Source organism: Pseudopipra pipra, chromosome 20 (assembly GCF_036250125.1).
Source record: "Pseudopipra pipra isolate bDixPip1 chromosome 20, bDixPip1.hap1, whole genome shotgun sequence".
NCBI classification, from domain to species: Eukaryota; Metazoa; Chordata; class Aves; order Passeriformes; family Pipridae; genus Pseudopipra; species Pseudopipra pipra.
Window position 1 is genome coordinate 5,833,218 of NC_087568.1, and position 18,209 is coordinate 5,851,426.

An 18,209-nucleotide genomic window follows, 5' to 3' on the forward strand; every position below is an offset into this window, starting at 1 on the left:
AAATAAAATCCTGCCTGTTGAGCAGACTGTGGTTAGCCCTAATCTAAAACATTCAGTGAACACAAAGGAGATGCAAAGCTGAACATTTAATATAAGGAAAGATATCTTTATTTTCAAAAAAAGGAAAAACGTGCAAAGCTGTGGGGTTTTATATCATTAAAAACAATGGCTAATATTTGGCATCCTTAAAGAAGTAGAAAGAGATTAATTTTCCTTAAGATAAATCACTTGGATCATTATCAAACAATCATTGTCTTGGTTATGTTAAAATCCACTCCTTGTCTGGCATACACATATTTATGAGTGGGAAATGGCATAAAATCATTACCAGGAGGAAATGCTGCATCTCTTCTCTAGAAAATAGGTGAGAAGAGGCCACTCCCCTGCTACTCTACAACTTTAAAAAGCCACACTACTTACTTAGGCTTTTTTCAAAGAGTAACCTGGGCTGAAGAGATGATTTGAGTCCAGCTTAAATTCCGAATTTCCATCTATATTCAGTGACAGCAGAAGATATATCCAGTCAAACATTAATTATTCCTTAAAGATAACTGACATCCAGGATCCTTCCAACAGATGAGGCTGGAAAACTCACAGCACATTAACTGCTGCAGGGCAGCACTACCTGTACTATGGATCCTGTTGACTTTTCCACTGCCCATGCCAAGTCCTCTCAAGGTGGTAACAATCTCTTCATGGCACAGGAGTCACACATCTAAAAGATGTCTGGAAACAAAATCAAAGTTCTTGAAGACAGTCTGCTCCTTGTGGGTGAGGAGAGCAACCCTCTCAGGGGGAGTGAGGATTGGCTTTTGGGAGGTGAACTCTTCATCAAAGTTGCTGATGTCTGTTGGATCTCTCAACGTGGGCACAAAGGGGGGCTTCAGTCTCCTGGCAAGCAAGGCATCCCAATCAATTCCCTGTAAGAGAAGGGAACAAGCCAGATTGACAAATGCAGCTGCCATCAAATAGACTGACTGGCAATCACTGTCATCACTACACAGCATCTTTGATGCTGCAGCTTCATTTAAAAAGGAGTATTTGTTGATGTCTCTAAAGTTGATTGTATTTGTACATAGAAGCAGCACAATCAGAAATAACAAAGGGGCTCTGGCAGCTTACAGATCCCAGAAAACACGTGGGATGTCATTTCAACTGTGAATTAAAACACATATTCCTGAATGGAGCAATGAGGTGCAACAGAAACTATCACTAAGATCTCACTAATGGAAATATGCCTCAACACCAACAGAGAGCAAATCACTCTCAGCTCAGACACAAAAAATGATGAGGAGGGAAATAAAGCGAGTTCCTACCTTAAAAAAGGGCTGGATTTTAATCTCTTCTGCATCTTTCTCCCCTGCTCCCAGTCGACGCTCTGGACATTTCCGAAGCAGCTGCAGAAATATCGGTTCAAAATTAAACAGCGGGAACAAGGATGGACAGAAATAATGTTCCAGAGAGAAAAACAAAAGAAAGGGGATGGACTGAGCCCTCAGTATCTTCTCATTTTCACTTTGCACCAAGGTCATCTGCCAGGAATAGCTCAGACCTAGTTCCTTGTAAACAACTTGCCAACAGCAATAAGATACCTGCTATAAACTGCGTGAAGCATCTCAGCTTAATTGTGCACCTGTGACTACGGGGCCACATTCAAACCCTGAGTCCAGCCATCTCCACTGAATGGCTCTGACACTCCTGCCCTTGAATCAACACTTCTCCATGTCAGACTTAGCAGGAACAGTAAGCAGCCTGCTTAGTCATCCTTACACAGAAGGACTGCATTTATGTAAAGAGATGGAAAGGAAAAATATGTGTAAATGTTAAATGTTTCCTTAGTCTGTGTAGGCAGCTCCAGATTACACACACAGATGTATCCAGTCCTAATTGAGTCCCTCTGGATCCACTCACAATTCCTCAGGCTCCCAGAGACCCACCAAGCCCATTACCTTCCGGATTATAGAAAGTGCCTCAGCTGAAAGGAATCGTGGATACCGGACTTCATCATTGACTATGCTGTCAAAGACCTCCTCCTCATCATCTCCAGGGAATGGTGACTGTAATGGAGACATTCTATTATTTAATACAAATACCACCCACTCCTCACTATTAAACAGGGATGAGAATAGCAGGGAGCTGTTGGATTAATTAACGTTTGGCAAGTACAACGAATGAGAAAAATGTAACTGAAGTAATAATAAATAACAGGCTACATTTAGCAAATTTTCTCTCAAGTGGTCTGGTCCCCAAGCCTGGTTAGTGAGATCCCCTGAGGAAAGGTGGCCTTACCTCACCAACAAGCATCTCATAAATGAGCACACCCAGTCCCCACCAGTCCACTGCCCGTGTGTAGGAGATGTCCGTCAGGACTTCCGGAGCCAGGAATTCAGGGGTGCCACAGAAGGTGTTTGTCCGGTCTCCAAAACCTATTCCTGTTGGAAAAGGCCACTTGTAAAATCCAGCACACATAACTGAATGGATCACAGGCAGCCTTGCCTCTGAGAGCTGTAGCTTGTCACCTGATGTTGTTACCTGGGCAAGAGTTCTCACCAAGGCTTGTAAATGCCAGTGAGGAAATGGGAAACCTGAGGCCCCCAACAGCTCCAAATAACAAATATACAGACAGTGCTTAAACAAACAGCAAAACCAAGAAAACCTCCTGCAGATTCCATTGCTCATTTACTCATGTACACATTTTATGGTATCCTATATTCTGGCTCCTTGAACAAACAAGCACATTTTAAAAGCCTTCACAGGTTTCCTGAAGATTAAAGGACAAAGTACTCTTCCCAAGTTCATCATGGCCAGATAGGTGAGGTTTTTTGTTGTCTGGTTTGTTGGGTTTTTTGTTTTTCTTTTAATTTTTAAAATGGGAATTAATACAAGTTACACACATCCACTTACTACAGCCCAGATCCTAAACTAATCCTCATAGCTCCATTTCAGTTTCTCCAGTCCCTCACCTTCTTTACACAATCCAAAATCTGCAATCTTCACAAATCCTTCAGCATCTAAAAGGAGATTATCCAGTTTCAGGTCCCTGCAGGCAAAGGAGATTTAAGAAAACAGTGGCTGAAGTCTCAGGAATGCCATCCAACATATTTTTTTTCAAGAGGCAGAAGGTAGTGTTAATAAACAGAATAAAAACTAAACTGAGTAAAGTCTACATTTGGTTTAAATCATGTATTATTTGGAAGATTCCCCTTAATTTATTGATATTTTCCTCTAAACAAAAGGCTCACAAAGCAGCTTTGAGCTGAGTGGGGCTAAGTCATCTGGAACAGGGCTCCCACAACAGCATGACAAATTACTTGACTACCAAGAAAAAAGGAAAGCAGTAACTTACAGGTGCCCCCCAGAATGTATTGACATGTCACAGAGGATTAATCACCTGCAACATGCCAGATGAACTGCTTCTAGGTGACTTTCTTTACTGTGAGCACGATGAACATGCTGATAGCAACAGGCAGTGGAGGAAATAAAGACAGACAGAAAGATTAGAAACCCCAGCAAAATAGTGAGCTCCAGACACAGCTACAGGAGAAACCAACTTCCAAGTTGCCAAACTTATACTTGAGTCTCTGCTGCATTACCTATAAACAATTTTCTTCTCATGCAAGAACTGGAGCCCCAGGACTACACAGGCTGTATAAAACCTAAAAGACAGAAACAGTTATCAGGAAATATATATATGAGATTCGAGTTAAAAATTTATAGTGCCTGGAGAGTTGACTAATTCTAACTCACTGTGCCATATGCTCTGGAAAGACATCCTCGTGTATGCGCATCATCAGATCCCCACCTGGAGTGTATTCCATCACAAAACAGGCATGATGAGGTGTCTGGAAACATGCAAACATGTTCACAAGGAATGGGTGATCAGAAGAATTGACCACTTCAAATATTCTCTTCTCACAGTTCAAGCTGCCAGGATTCAAAGAACAAAAACATCAACGTTAAAACTTGGCAGAAAAGACTGTTTTGAGCAAGACAGGATGAAGGAGAAAATCATTACATCTTAAGTTAGAGAAATAAAAACTGAGGGCCAGTGCAAATATTTCTCTTACACACTTGCAAACCTTGACTTTTAGAGGGTTCTTCAGGTGTCATTCTCACAAAAGTTAGACCCCATTATAAGTTTGCTTATTCCTGATTTTAGTTATCCAAGACGTAAGGTCACATTTAACCTTAACAGTACCATGGCCAGAACACATCATACTAACACTTGATTACAGGTGTGTTAACTCAGCCTCTGGCAATAGTACCATCTCCAAACAAAGCTCACCTATCAATTTCATCTCTCCTGATAATGTCTTTTTTCTTCAAGGCTTTGATGGCATACAGCTTCCCAGTTGCCTTGTATTGGGCCAGCAGTACCTGAAAAACAACAGAAAAGCTGTACTTCAAACAAATCTCTTCAACTCCCATTGACACAAACTATTTCCATCCATTCCAGACAGTCACTCTCAAAACCCAGCTCAAGGAACTCCAAAAACAGAGCTCTGCTCCCTGAGCTGCAGCAGTGCAGAAGGATGTCAGTGTAAGTTATGTTCTCAAGCTGGCCCAGTGCTTCACGAGCTCTCACAGCAAGCAAGCACACAGATTTTGGGAATGGAGCTATTCCACAACTGATCCTCATAATAATGAAAGGGATGGCAATGGTGTGCTTTATGAAATGATTTAGCACTCCCAGGATGGTTTTCTCCAGGCTTTGAAGCCACAAATCTTCAGGAGCTTTGACTGTTAACAACCATTTTCAGCTGCTTGTGTGGCTGGGCTGGGTTTGTTCTGTATCTGCATTGCTACAAATCTCTCCTGTACTGCAATGTCTCTATTCAGACCTCAAAGCAGAGCCCCATCTTCACAACCACAGCCCCACTGCCCTGCTCCAGTGTCCTTCTGTACTACCTTCCCAAAGTGGCCACGGCCCAGCATAGCGATGCAGTGAAAATCCTCCAGCTGAACTGTCCTTTTCCTGCAGACAAACAGAAGAGTTGCTGAGACAACCCCCAAGAGATGCACGAGCAGATAACAAAGGAGTGTGTGTTTGTGTTAGGGGAAGGAGCTCTCTTTAGCAAAAGGGAAAGCAAACAGCTGTGCCAACCACTCCTCACCTAAGCTGAAATCCTGACACCTAAGGCTGCTGCTGTTCTGCCACTGAAAATAGGAAATAGGAACTTTAAAGTGAGGGAAGTGCTCCCAGTGGCAGGGAGCACTTCCATCTGTACTGGCAACAAGAGGAACAATCCTGACTCTCCAAGGCTGCTCTCTCTGTCACTTCCTATAACAGGATTAGTTCCCCTCCACCCCCACATCCCTGGGGTGGTAAAATTCAATTTCTCCTACTCTCCTTTCAGCAGGCTCAGAATCAACTGTGGTAATCAGACATGAACATGTCCACAGTGCTGGCAGGACAAGGGTATAAGGAGAAAGGAAGTTCTCAAACAGGAACTGGAAATAAAACACACTGAGACAACAGACATAACATGTTGCTGGAAAAAAGTAGCTGAATAAAGAGATGCTTTAAATGTAATGTCAGCCATAAGGAAACTCAGGCTACAGAATTGCTAGGAAAGAATTTTTTTTTTTTAAATAAAAACCTAAATGCTTTAGTCCAGGATCATCTTTAAAAGGCAGCAGACACTTCATACTCCTCCAGTGAGTGGAATGAAGAGCTTTCATGGTATTGTCCTCACTCAGAACTAAGAATCTGGTGCTAAGAAATCAAAGCACACCTTGAGCAGAATTTTAGACTGCATGCCAAAAAATTTCAGCCCAGTGACTCTTTAACCCGTGACCTAAGGCAGCCCGTGCTGTCCACAGTTACCTTGGAGACGTTGGGATTGGAAATCCTGTTACAGCAGAACTGCAGGACTTCTCCTCAACATGCAGCCTCTTCAGGCACTAGGAAGAGAAAGAAAAATACAGTGGGTCATCCTCTGGAATCTGACCTGAACACCCACATCCAAATTTTCTCCTCTGTCAAGGTCCAGCATAACCACAGCCAAGTTCTTGCAGTTGGTCATCACCTCTGCTCAGGGGGAAACAGCATGAAAACTGATTGTCTGTGGGCACATAAAGCTATTCCCACATACAGTAATTTTTATAGGGTCAAATCCTTTAAAATAAACACTTCTAAAAGTCTAGGGTAGAACATTTCCTTCCTAGAAAAAAGGCCTGTCACGTCAAAAGAGTCACAATGATCAAAGACTGTAGTTTCCTCTATCACCAAGCCAAATGAGAAAGGGTAAGATGTGGTAGAACACAGGTCATTAACCATTTTACTACTCAAAGCAATTTTCCTGCTCCTTCCCGTCACAAAAGCAGAGCTGCTCTTGGTTTTGCCCATTATTTTATGACAAAGAACTTCATCTGCTCCTAAAAGCCTGCTGGCCCTCCTTTCCTGCTTTCTCTGGGCAGTCATCTCTTCTGTACTCTTGCCCTGGACTCCCAGTGCTGACCTACCTCCATTTTGCTTCTCTAAGAAAAGCAAATTATAATTTTCTTAAAAAGGGGAAAGAAAAGAGAAAGAAAGAGAAGTGCAACTCTTTGTGAAGACTCCATGCCAAAACAGCACTCTGGATTCTGAATCCATGGAGATCAGACAGCTAACGAGGAGGTGTTTGCCTAAAGTACAGTGAATTTCTGCAGTAATAAACAATAAGAAGGACCAGGTTTTGAAAGGACACCAACCAACAAAGACAAGCTTCCCAATTAGCCCATGTGATTACCGGGGAATCTGCAGGAGATGGTGCTGATTCCTTGGAGTTGGCCATCAGGAAAAGGCGTGGAGGCTTGGGTGGTGCTTCATCAGCAAAGGTGAGCTTAGCCACAGGGAAGTCACTGCATTTGTGAGACAGAATTGAAGGAGATTCTGCCTTAGGGATGAGTATTGTACACAGACACCTTTGTGTCACTGTGCTGTGTTAGTTCAGTCCAAATCACTGAACAACAGGATTCCCTGATTCACACCAAAAGTCTACGAAGTATCAACAAAGTCTTCTAAATTAATTAAAAGTTGGTTAGACTCACATTCCAACACTGGCTTTCTGACACTATAAAACCAAGGAAACACAGGTCTGTAGAAATAAGTATGATCAAGAATTTATAGGAAATCTTGATTTTTAGTACTGACACAGTAGTTGACTCAAGTATTTTTCTTTTCTAGGTCTTGTGTGTCAGTGGGAATAATCTCTTTAGAGAATGACCAATTCTCTAAAAATTAACTCCAACAATTAAAATATTTATTTTGGGGGAACTTTCTTCTACAGCACATTTAAAAGCTCAGCTATGTCCCTTCTGAGTGCCACACTAGGCCAGTGGTTGGAGTACATGTGCATTTTTATCACAACAACCACATGGTGACCTTGCCTAGATCGGTTACTGTACTGGTGAAGACATTTAATGAGTGGAATTTTCTTTCCTTTACAGCACAGAAATTTTACATCTTTTTATGCAGACAGACACATTTTTCTCATCAGGGTCTTCTTCCACCTTAGTAAGATGTAACAGAATTTTAATACCTATCCCCCATTCCAGTGTCATCCAGCAACACTCAGAACATGACTTACCCACTCAGTTTGGACACTGAATCTGTAGGACTTTGTGGGGAAACTGGAGAAAAGTCTGTCTGAGTGGGATCATGGAGTGGGGGACTCAGAGTGCTGATGGAGCTGCAGGGAGGGAGGAAACTCATCATCAGGCGACCCCAGGCAGCAACATTCATGTTCATCTGAGGAGCTCGGAGAAATTCCTTCCCTGGAGGAGCCAGAGTCAAAACACCAGTGAGATGACAACACATACATTCTAGTGTAACACATACAGTCTCATGTAATTATAGTTTTCACCCAAATGAGTTATCCAAAAACGTAGCCCTGGGAAAATGGGCATTTCTCAGGGAAGAAAGTTTAATAATGATGATGAAACACATCTAATATTTCACCTAAGTTCAACTCCATACAATATCATAACAATCCTCAAGATGAACTTGCATAATGTTAAAAATTTATATTCTTTTAAGTCAGATTTTCTTGTATTTCAACACTGCAGCCTGTTAACAGAAAGTTTTTGAAAATGTCTTAAAAAGAGTTAAACAATTGGGATGTTTCATTATCTTTACTACTTTCTGAAGAATAGAAAATCTCATTTATCCTCACTGCCACAAAATCTCAGTATGTAAAGTTTTACGTTATTCAGCCTCTCAAGGAAGAATTTGCAGAGAAAAAAGGAAGTATGTAAGTTATTGCAGTCCATAAATCTCATGAATCTGAGATGCCAGCTTTAAAGACTTGACAGACAGTCATTAGCCTGTTCATGCCAGTCTTCTATAATTCAGAATTTTCCAGAAAACCTTCCAAAAATCTGCTCATCAGTAACAGCATTGCTGGTTAAATTAGTGCAGTTTCAGTCCTTGATCTTACCACAGAATCTCAGAATGGTTTGCGTTGGAAGGGACCTTAAAAATCATCTAATTCCAACATCCCCTGCCATGGGCAGGGACACCTTCCACTAGCCCAGGTTGCTCCAAGCCCCATCCAACCTGGCCTTGGACACTTCCAGGGATGGGGCAGCCACAGCTTCTCTGGACAACCTCACCACCCTCACAGGGAAGAATTTCTTCCTAAGATTTCATCTAACCTTGTCCTCTGGCAGTGGGAAGCCATTCCCCCTTGTCCAGTCACTCCAGGCCCTTGTCCAAAGTCCCTCTCCAGCTCTCTTGGAGCCCCTTTTTAGGCACTGAGAAGGGCTCTAAGGTCTCCCCAGAGTCTTTTCTTCTCCAGGCTGAGCAGCCCCAAGTCTCAGTCTGCCTCCAGACCAGAGGTGCTCCAGCCCTCTGAGCACCTTTGTGGCCTTTGCTCCAAGAGGTCCACATCCTTCTTATGCTGGAGGCCCCAGAGCTAAGAAGTCTGTTAAATAACCAGCAGTTATATCTTCCTGCCAATGTTAACTGTGAATAGCAACACCGTGACAATGTCACATCACAGACTGTGCTGCAGCCAGGCTGCCTGCACTTACTGACTGAACAAACTTCCACATACACAGGAATTAGCAGGCATTTTAATGTCTCACAGATCGACTGGGAAACCCCTGCCCTCACCCTCGTGCCCCAGACAGTGAGCACTTGGCTGTCCAGCCCCTCACCTTTCTGCTTGGGGAAAATGCGCTTCTGCCGCTGCAGTTTTGGCTTCCTCTCAATGACAGGATTGCAGAACATCACCTGTCAGAGAAGCCACAGGGATTTGTCAGGATTCTTCGTTCAAACTGTAAACCCAAACTTTCCCACATGCCTGTTTCCTCCTCAAGTTCTCCATTCCTATCTGTTTGGTAAATTAGGAGTCACTTCCACAGACTCCAGATTGTGCTATTCTGGCTTTAGTCTCTAAACAGCTCTTACTTTGACTGTGGGTTTAGCTGTCAAAATTCTCTGCTACTGGGAATGTAGAAAACTCCTAGAATTAAGACTAATTCCTAACCCAAAGAAAATTTCTCCAATTTGTAAAGCCATGCATAAAGAACACATCCATTTGTAGGGTAACAAGCACAGTAGTTCATGGCACAGAAGTAAAAACCAAAAATAACAAAACCAACCACCACAAAACAACCACAAGAAATCAAGAAGGCAGGGAGATGAGACAAATTTTGGTACATGAGGTCCAGATCCTACTCTGGAAAGACAACCACAGGAACTTCCATCACAACACAAAGGAGAAAATACAGTGGCTTTTAAGGGATTATCTAGCTGATCTCTTCACTGATGGTACTTTAAGATATTATTAGTCTCAGAAAGATGATAAAATAAGCATAGCCAGAGGGAATTTGGATCTCTGATTCTGCAGTCTGTGATTCAATCCTGACCATTAAGCTATATGCTTAATTAAAGTGTCACTGATGATTCATAATGAAAGCAAATAAAAACCAATGGATTTCACAGGACACACACACATAATTACAGTGGAGCAGCTGAAGAGTCACTCCAGGCTATGGCATGTGTACATCTATTATATTGTGTTGTTCCTTATTCTTATGTGGGATATTGGTGCAAAGGGATTTCAGGAGTCATTCTACCCTTCTGGATTACTGCTCCTTCCATTCCTTGTACTCTGGGTTGAACAACTGCTTTCAGGGCAGGCACCCTAACCAGACAGAGTTCTCTGAAAAAGAAACAAAGCTTACATTTATACCTCTGCAAAAAGCATCCCCTGGGGCTCGAGCGAGAGGCACATCCCGTGACGTTCGTTATCCAGAAAATCATCCAAACGTAAAAACTTCACTGCACAGAGCTCTCTCCAGTCCCTCCAATAAACTGCAATTTCTAGCTCACGAGACTGGTGAGATGGGGTAGAAAAACAAACAAAAGCACAAGAGTTACATCCTGCCCCACGCTCTGGAAATGGCACACGCGCGCCGTTGCAAAAGAAAAAAAAAAATCTATAAAAAAGAGTACACATAAAAAATTTCTTTAGTCCCCCTCTTCTCTGCTTTTCATGTTTTCAGATCTTCTCAGCTACAGACCATCTTGGAGGTTGCTGTCTTGGCTCCCCATTTAGAAATCCCTGAGAGCCACTTTGCTGATAAGATGAAATAAAACTCAGATAAGCAGAGAAGGACAACAGATGCTGCTCAGGCTGAATGTCTGGCAGAGATGCTCTGCCTTCAGGGGAAGGCTGAGATAAGTGGCACATCAAAGGACATGGGGACAGCAGCAACAGAGAGTTGAATCGAGTGGAAATTAAGCTAAACAAGCAAATCAGGTAAGGAGAAATGGGAAAACAAACATAGCACAGGAATCTGGGGCAGACTCACCCGGTCCAGCTCAATGACAAAGCTCTGGTCCCATGCCTGGTTATTAACTGGTCCCCAGTTTGTTTGGCCAACCACTTTGTTGTCCACTTTGAGCACAGCAAGGACCTCATCTGGACAAAGGAGAAAACATGGACTATAACCTTTTACCAAAGAAAACCTCTCACGCTGAAGGTGAACATCCCAACCAAATGTAATTTCTAGGACAGTTCTGGAACCAGGTGTGATGCAATACATTCTCTCTATTAGTTTTGCAGAAATCAGGTGTTTTATAACAACACTCATACCAGGCTAAGCCAGCACCACGATGAGAAACCTCCTTGCTCCCATGTGCCCCTCAGAGGTCAACAGTGAACTCCATACTCACTACATGGCTCTTCACTCCGTAGGTACTTCCCTGCAACACCACGGCCATGGATGCCCAGGCCAACTCGTGTCCGGGAAAGGGACCTCAAATCACTTGGGCTGCCACAGATGGGAGAAGAACCAGTCATTCGGGAACGTCCTGGAACGTTTTCCAATAGATCCTGACACCCCATCAGTCTCACTTCCAGTGTTCCTGAGGAATTTTAGGAGAGTAAGGAGCATTATTATGTAAAAGATGAAGTGATTCTAGTCAGCCTGTCCTCAACAAGAATTTCTCAGATTCATGATTTCTTGGTTAATAGCTCAAATTGACTCCAGATTAATAGACTGCAAATCCACAAGATCAGAAAGCTCTCCTGGTCTAGAAGACATAAGTCCAATTCCTATAAAATCCAATGTCCATATAACAAGAGGCATTACAACAAGAGGCATTACAACAACAGAAAGAAATACAACTTGTTTTTCCCCTCTCACAGCAACAGGCCATGCAGGATTCCCGTACCTGTGAGGGCTGTGGGTTTGATGACCGGGGTGGGTTGGATGCTGCCATGCTGGGCTCCCAGGGACGAGGTGTTCACCAGTTCCTGTTTGATGAGTGCTCTCTTTGGGTGATCAGGAGAAAGCTCACTGAGCTGCCGTTCCAGGGACAAGCGCAACAGGTCAATCTTCTGAGAGGACTCTTGCAAACGACCCTGAGCCTACCAGTGGGAAGTGGAACAGAAAACAGGCAGGAATTCTCAGTGTACAGCCCCAGTCAAAGTACTATTAATCCTTTATGAACTCAACTAAGCTTCAAAATAACACAACAAGACAACATCTTGCTAATAAAGGAACAAGATGAAATATTTTCCCACAGATCTTGAGCACCCCATCAATGTCGCTTTTGATGTTCCTGAGAAATTTCACCAAAGGAAGGAATGCTATCCCTAAAAGGGAAAGTGACCCCAACCAGACCATCCTCACAGAGAGACAGGAACTTCCTAAATTAGTAACTTGGTTACCTCCAGTCATGCTAAATCACTAATGTGGAGGCATGGAACCACCCAAGAAGGCCTGAGCAACACCCACTTACCTCAGCCAGGAACTTGCGATCCTGGACCCGACTCCCCCCGAGGATCTTCAGCACATTTTTTGCCCCCTCAGCAACAGCAGCTTCGATGCGCAGGTGGTGCCTCAGCTCCTCAATACGCAGCTCCAAAGCACTGATGGTGCTCCCCATCCTCACTGCCCAGACAGAACATGGCAAGGATGAAAATCCACTGAGCACTGTGGCTCTTACAGCTTTGGCTGCATCTGCTCTGGGCTGTATCAGCATTTTACCTGCTGGATCCACGGCATCTTCCATCCCTCCTGCTGCCTGAGACACTTTCACAATGTGCATGCGGATTATCTCAATCTTGGTCTTGCTGTCCTGAAGCATCTGCTGAGCTGTTGCCAGGAGCTTCCGCTCCTGCCAAGGGAAAGCAGACGCAGAGAGAGACCCATGATCATTAAAAATGGGTTACCACGATGTGCTGACTCATGAAGGTGAGGTGGCACTTGCAAGAAGGGTCACAAATGACCCTGGGATGGAATACAGGAGTGGTTATGTAAAGCAGGCACCGCTGAGGGTCAAGGACTGAGATCACAATCTCCATTTGCAGAAGGAGAGGACAGGTCAAGGACACATCCAGTTAATACCAAACCCTGCAGTCATTGAGACCTGTTGTTCCCTGGCTAATGGCACCTACGGTGCTCTGGGAGCAGAGGTTTTGAACAAATAAAAATATCACAACCCTCCACACTGCTGGTCTTACTGAATTAACCTTCCTAATAAGCTTGGATTTTAAATTTTTTAAGTTATCCTTTGGGTTTTAAATATGATTACACCAAACTCAAAAAGTGGGATGAATGTGAACCCAGTAAACTTCTGAAAACTTTTCTCACATAAAGAGATGCCACTTGCTGTGCTTTATAACAACCCAGTGATATCCAAACATCACACCAAATCAGTGTACAGTTCCAATGCTTTGTTAACTCTTTCCTCAAGTCAGTGACTAAATGTGCCTCTTATTCCACCCTAATGTGCAGTAACATGATGTGCTGTCACTATGCTGAGACCAAAAACACAGAGCTAGGATTCAGCAGGCAAGCTTTGCAAATGCATTTTTCTCCCACACCAATTATCAGAGAGAGATTTCTGTACAGACTTCAAATACGAATTTTGATCCAGGAATCCATGTTCCAATATGGCTGATTATTCCTGCTTACCTTGGATGTTGAATACATTTGGATCATGTTCTCAGCTCCTTGTTTCACTTTCATTTCAACATGCAGCTGCTTTTTCAGAGCTTCAACCTTCCTTGCCATGGGGTCTGGGTTTCTTTCCCAGAGACAAGGATCTGGAGATGCAGATCCATCTGCACAAACAACACAACCAATACCATTAATCATCTGCTCTTGTATCAATTCCATATCTATAACCATTGAAGCACTATGGGACAATTTTCCTGTCAGTCACGCCCCAAGACCTACCTGTCTTACTCTCCTCTTTGTCTGTTATTACGATCCTTGCATTGAGCTCCTGCAGTTCCCAGTGCAGCTGCTCCAGTTTCCGGTTGGAAGATTTCAGCACGTGCTCGATATGAACAAGGTTCTTTCTGTCCGTCGTCGCTTTGCGCAGGTTTTCTGCTCCCTCTTTAATCTTCAGCTCTTTCTGTATTGCCCTGCGAAGCAGCTCCTTCTCACCCTCCAGTTTCTGCTGGAAACTTGGATCCATTAAGTTCACACCATTGTCCAGCTGCAAGAGGCAGCTGCCCTGCAGCCAAAGAGTGTTGGGCAAGAGGATTTCAGAGAGAACACACTCCAACCATTTTTACGGCACAGCAACACCCTCATAAGATTCCGCTCCTTTGTTTCGTTCAGAAATTCTGAAGACAATCTTTTCATCAAATTTTCAAGACCTACATTTCAATTACAGAGGACAGAACACAACTTTGACCTTAACACGCCCTTAATTTGGTTTTAAACCATAACGGAGTAAAGCCTTCATCTTACTTGTCTCCTTGTTATTTAATGTCTGCTCGTGTCTTTGTTCTTCAAGTATCAAAGCCCAGCCAACATTTGCTCTTGTTCTGATCAACATTAATTTTTACCAGTACGATGTTGCAGATACAGATTTTTATCTGATTATGCCTTGATGCTGACTGCTCAAAGACAAATCTCAGATAATTTGATAGAGCTTTTAGAAATCACATAAGCATGTGTTAACTCTCAGCTATTAGCCTTGAAGAAGAAAAATGTAAACTCTACAGCTGTTTCTACAAATGAACAAGCAAAAGAATAAGTTTGACTGTCTGCTGTACCTAAAAAGGTGAGCAGAGTGGTGTCTCAATCTCTATTCTCTAAAGGCCACTTCAAACATTATTATTATTATAGGTAGCATTAGTAGCATTCACACTTGTTCTGTTGCTTTACATCATTTCCAACAGCACTTGTTCTAGTGAAATGTGGCTCAGGAACAGCTCTGGACAGAACTGCTCTGTCACAGACTCTGGACATGCCCAGTTTGGGCAGAGCAGAGGTTTTATCTCACTGCCCAAAAAAACACTGGACTCAGACAGGAACTGTAAAGCATCCCTGAGGATGCCACTTAACACCAGAAGAGATCCAAGCAAGAGCTTGTGCTTCTCCCTTCAACAGGTAGAGAGGCTTTAAGGCAGTTAAAGCAATGAATACATTAATAACTTCACAGTAATGGCTCATATTCATTGCTCAAATGCAAAAGAAATGGTCAAGCCCCACTACAGTAACTGAGTTAATGTCACACAGCACATCAGTGACTAAAGACAGTACTCAGGAATCCTGATTTGCTTTCACACCCTGTAAGGTTGACCACATTTCCAACAACAAACCACATCGGGTTTGTGTTACTCCTGTACAATATTGCACTTTGAGAGTGTGCTGTGCATCCAAAACCTAGGCCAGAAACAATCCTTTCATCAAAGACCCAGCCAAACACCCTCAATCAGTTTTTGCTACAATTTCAGTCTAATAGCAAAAAGAAAAAGGGAAAAAAACTATTTTAAAAGTTGGCCTAAACCCAAGTTTGGGCCACAATAGCCAAAATAGGAGTTGTTCAGATTGGTAACAAAACAAAAAGGTTCAGATTAACATCCTGATTCCAGGAAGTTCTCGCCCAATTAGTAAAGCCAGGAACTAAGCCAGAGCTTTGAAAAACATCCAAAGTTTTGTGAGGAAGAACTTGAATCATGGAGTTCCTGAGTCACAGGCAACCTTTACCAGCTCTAAGTTGGAAAATCAAAAAGGTCTTTATCCACTCTGTTGCAAGTGACTAAAAGGAGTTTGTTGGTTGCAATTCTCATTTAAATAATTAATAAAAGCACAGAGATTTATCTTCTATCCAAACTATGCAAATGGCTGTAAGCAAATCTCCCCCTGGATCCACTCAGAGCAAAGGTGCTCAATATGGAGACCTGGGTATTGATTCAGGTATAGTTGGGCAGTTCTTAATTTTTCTTCCACATCGCTCTCTGCCAAAAGCTAATCTGAATATCAGTTAATGCACCATGCTGACTTTCTAAATATATATAGATTCTAAGCATGATATGTTTTATTGGATCCTTCTTCCCCTCTGTGTATGAGGAAGTGCCATAACACTGACATTGTTTGCACCAGGAAGATTAAATATTCCATTATTGAAGAGGATGGGAAAGGTGAATTTGCATTTGCTTTTGTATTCTGGCTCATGAATTTTGGTGGGGTCAATCTCCAACACAATCCTGAAACATATTTACAGCTTGTAGAGAAACACCCAAACAAGCTGAAATTAGCTCACTTTGGCACTTGCAGTGAGGCTCCCAGAGCTCGCCCAGGGCTTCCGCCAGGCTCGTGTCTTACCCAAGTGTCCAGTCTACTTCCTCATAGCAAAAATTTCATCATTATCAGAGTTACACATAATCCCCTGGATTGCAGCCAGTAAGATCCCTTCCCATCCCATCCTATCCATTATACCCATGGTGAAGCTTGGAAACAAGTTTCACCTGCACAAAGCCCAGAGCAGACCTGGCCCTTACACTTTCACCACTATCACAGCAACTGATTTATAATTTGATTTAATAAGCTAGCATGCCATCCTCCCTGCAGTCCACACACGTTTCCAGCACATCTCAAATCCCATCTTTCGCGGCAATTTTGTGCCGTAGGGATGAGCCCTGCATATAGCAGCCTCCAGTCAGATTCTCTGCTTACGAGAAAAAGCCACCGCTAACTCTGGAAAAAGGCACCTGTGGTCCTGCCCGGAGCCTCCCCAACTCCAAGGGCGAGGCTGGGAAGCAGCGAGCGCAGGAGGCACCGGGATGGGGAGCCAGCGCTCTTTGTGTCTGTGTCTCCGTCCCTTCTTCCCCAGATTAGGCTTGAAGCTTTCTCCTCAAGGGCGGAGGGCAGGGCATCTCCCCCTCTCCGGGGAGCTCGTTCCAGACACGATTGTTTTCCCAGCACGGAGCCCGGCTGCCCTCCCGGCCCCGCGCCAGCCCCAGCTGCTGCCTCGCCCTCCCACACCTCCCCGACGCCGAGTTCCCCTCAGCGGGCACCGACTTGGCCCGAACACCATTTCCCTGAGGCGAAGAGGGACGTTTCTAGGGGATCCCACTTGCTTCCCACACCCTCTCCCATCTCCCCGGGGCGGGAAGCCCCTCGGTACAGCCCCCTCTGAGGAGGGTCCGCACGGAGCGGGGCGCGGTGCTTCCCCGGCGGGGGGATGGATGGAGGGACCCCCAAAGGGCGGAGCGGGGCGCGGTGCTTCCCTGGCAGGGAGGACGGATAGAAGTGGACCCCCGAAGGGCACAGGCACCCCGAAGGTTGCGGAGATCCCCCTCTCCCGAGGCGGGGTTCACCCCGCCACCGCCCCCGAGCCCTCAGCGCTCACCTGCGGGGTCGCCATTGCCGCCATTGCTCCTCCCGGACCGCCCGGACCGGCACTTTTCAAACTCGGCGGTCCCGGGGCCGCCGCCAGCGCCCTCTCGCGGGGCAGGCCCGGGGGAGCCGCCGGCGGGCGGCCCTGGGGAGCGGGAACGGGAGCCCGGGAGCGGGACCCGCCCTTGCCCACACGGCCCCGGGGCAGCGGCCGCTCCCGCCCCCGGCTGAGGTGGTGCCGCCGCCTCCGCCCGCCCTCAGGGGGAACGCGCGGCCGAGAGCCCGTGTGGCGGCGGGAAGGAGCGAGGACGCTGCGGGGAATGAGGTACCGGACACCGCCCCGAGGGGAAGGAGGGGCTGGAGAGGGGCTGGAGGGCTCAGTGACCGCGGTGGCACCGAGGCCGTGGGTCCGTGCCAAAGGGAGGCGACGGGGATGCGCAGGGACACATCCCCCGCTCGGCCCCTCTGGGAGAAACCCCTGCGGGTGCCCCTCTTTGTGCCGCGGCCAGCGGGTGGTTTCCAGTTTTAGTTCTCCAAACTGACTCGCGACCGGCGCTTGTTCGCGTGGGAACAAGCAAACTGCGGCTCCCCTCGGGACAGGATCCCTGGATCCCGTCCCTGGGGTGATCCCTGCCGCGGTGTGGGGCTGTGGGGAACTTTTTCCCTGCGGAACTGCCCCTCTAAATGCAGGATTTGGGGGTTCAGCCGAATATTTGAGTGAATAAATAACCTAAATGCCTTGGGTAGGCAGCAATCTCTCAGCTCTCGTGAGGGAAAAACAACTGGTGCTGCTGTACTGCCATCCCATCACACAGAACCGACTCGGTGCTTAAAACAAATTAAAAAGATACTACTTTCAGGTGTTAAAGACCCTCCTCAGCAGTATTACATAACATTATTACCACACTAATATGCTCTTCAGTCCTGGATTGTGCACAGCTGTGAGTCAGAAGGCATCTGGAGGTGACAGTGTTCCCACGTACAAATTTAGAAATGTACTAATAAACAGAAATGTTTTCCTTTTACTTAATTACAACAGTTTTTCTGGCCTAAGCATTTTGTGAGAGATTTACAACTGAATAATTAATAAAAGGAAATCACACGAAAATAAAAATTCAGTGTAAAATTCA

The 18,209-nt window shown here is 44.9% G+C and overlaps 1 protein-coding gene across 1 annotated transcript; it reads right to left on the reverse strand.

The window, feature by feature from the left end:
- Positions 1–85: 85 nt before the first annotated feature.
- PKN3 (protein kinase N3) lies at positions 86–17,286 on the reverse strand. Its single transcript, XM_064676947.1, has 22 exons — positions 17,093–17,286; positions 13,681–13,963; positions 13,417–13,565; positions 12,487–12,616; positions 12,239–12,390; positions 11,669–11,864; positions 11,168–11,359; positions 10,804–10,913; positions 10,182–10,325; positions 9,142–9,217; positions 7,572–7,758; positions 6,732–6,843; positions 5,828–5,904; positions 4,909–4,975; positions 4,286–4,377; positions 3,748–3,924; positions 3,594–3,656; positions 2,964–3,040; positions 2,290–2,432; positions 1,950–2,057; positions 1,317–1,397; positions 86–920 (listed from the first exon to the last, which is right to left on the reverse strand). Exons 1-22 carry the CDS (start codon positions 17,114–17,116, stop codon positions 708–710), a joined length of 2,853 nt encoding a protein of 950 aa, XP_064533017.1. The 5' UTR covers positions 17,117–17,286; the 3' UTR covers positions 86–707.
- Positions 17,287–18,209: the final 923 nt, after the last annotated feature.

Bases quoted from the DNA above. Each gene is read 5' to 3' on its own strand.
- PKN3 (XM_064676947.1), bottom strand. From the start codon at position 17,116: ATGGCGGCAATGGCGACCCCGCAG. The intron at 12,617-13,416 runs GTAAGCAGGAAT...TTCCCTTGGCAG, and splicing joins AAATGTATTCAACATCCAAG to GAGCGGAAGCTCCTGGCAAC. The intron at 6,844-7,571 runs GTAAGTCATGTT...TCACAAATGCAG, and splicing joins TCAGTGTCCAAACTGAGTGG to TGACTTCCCTGTGGCTAAGC.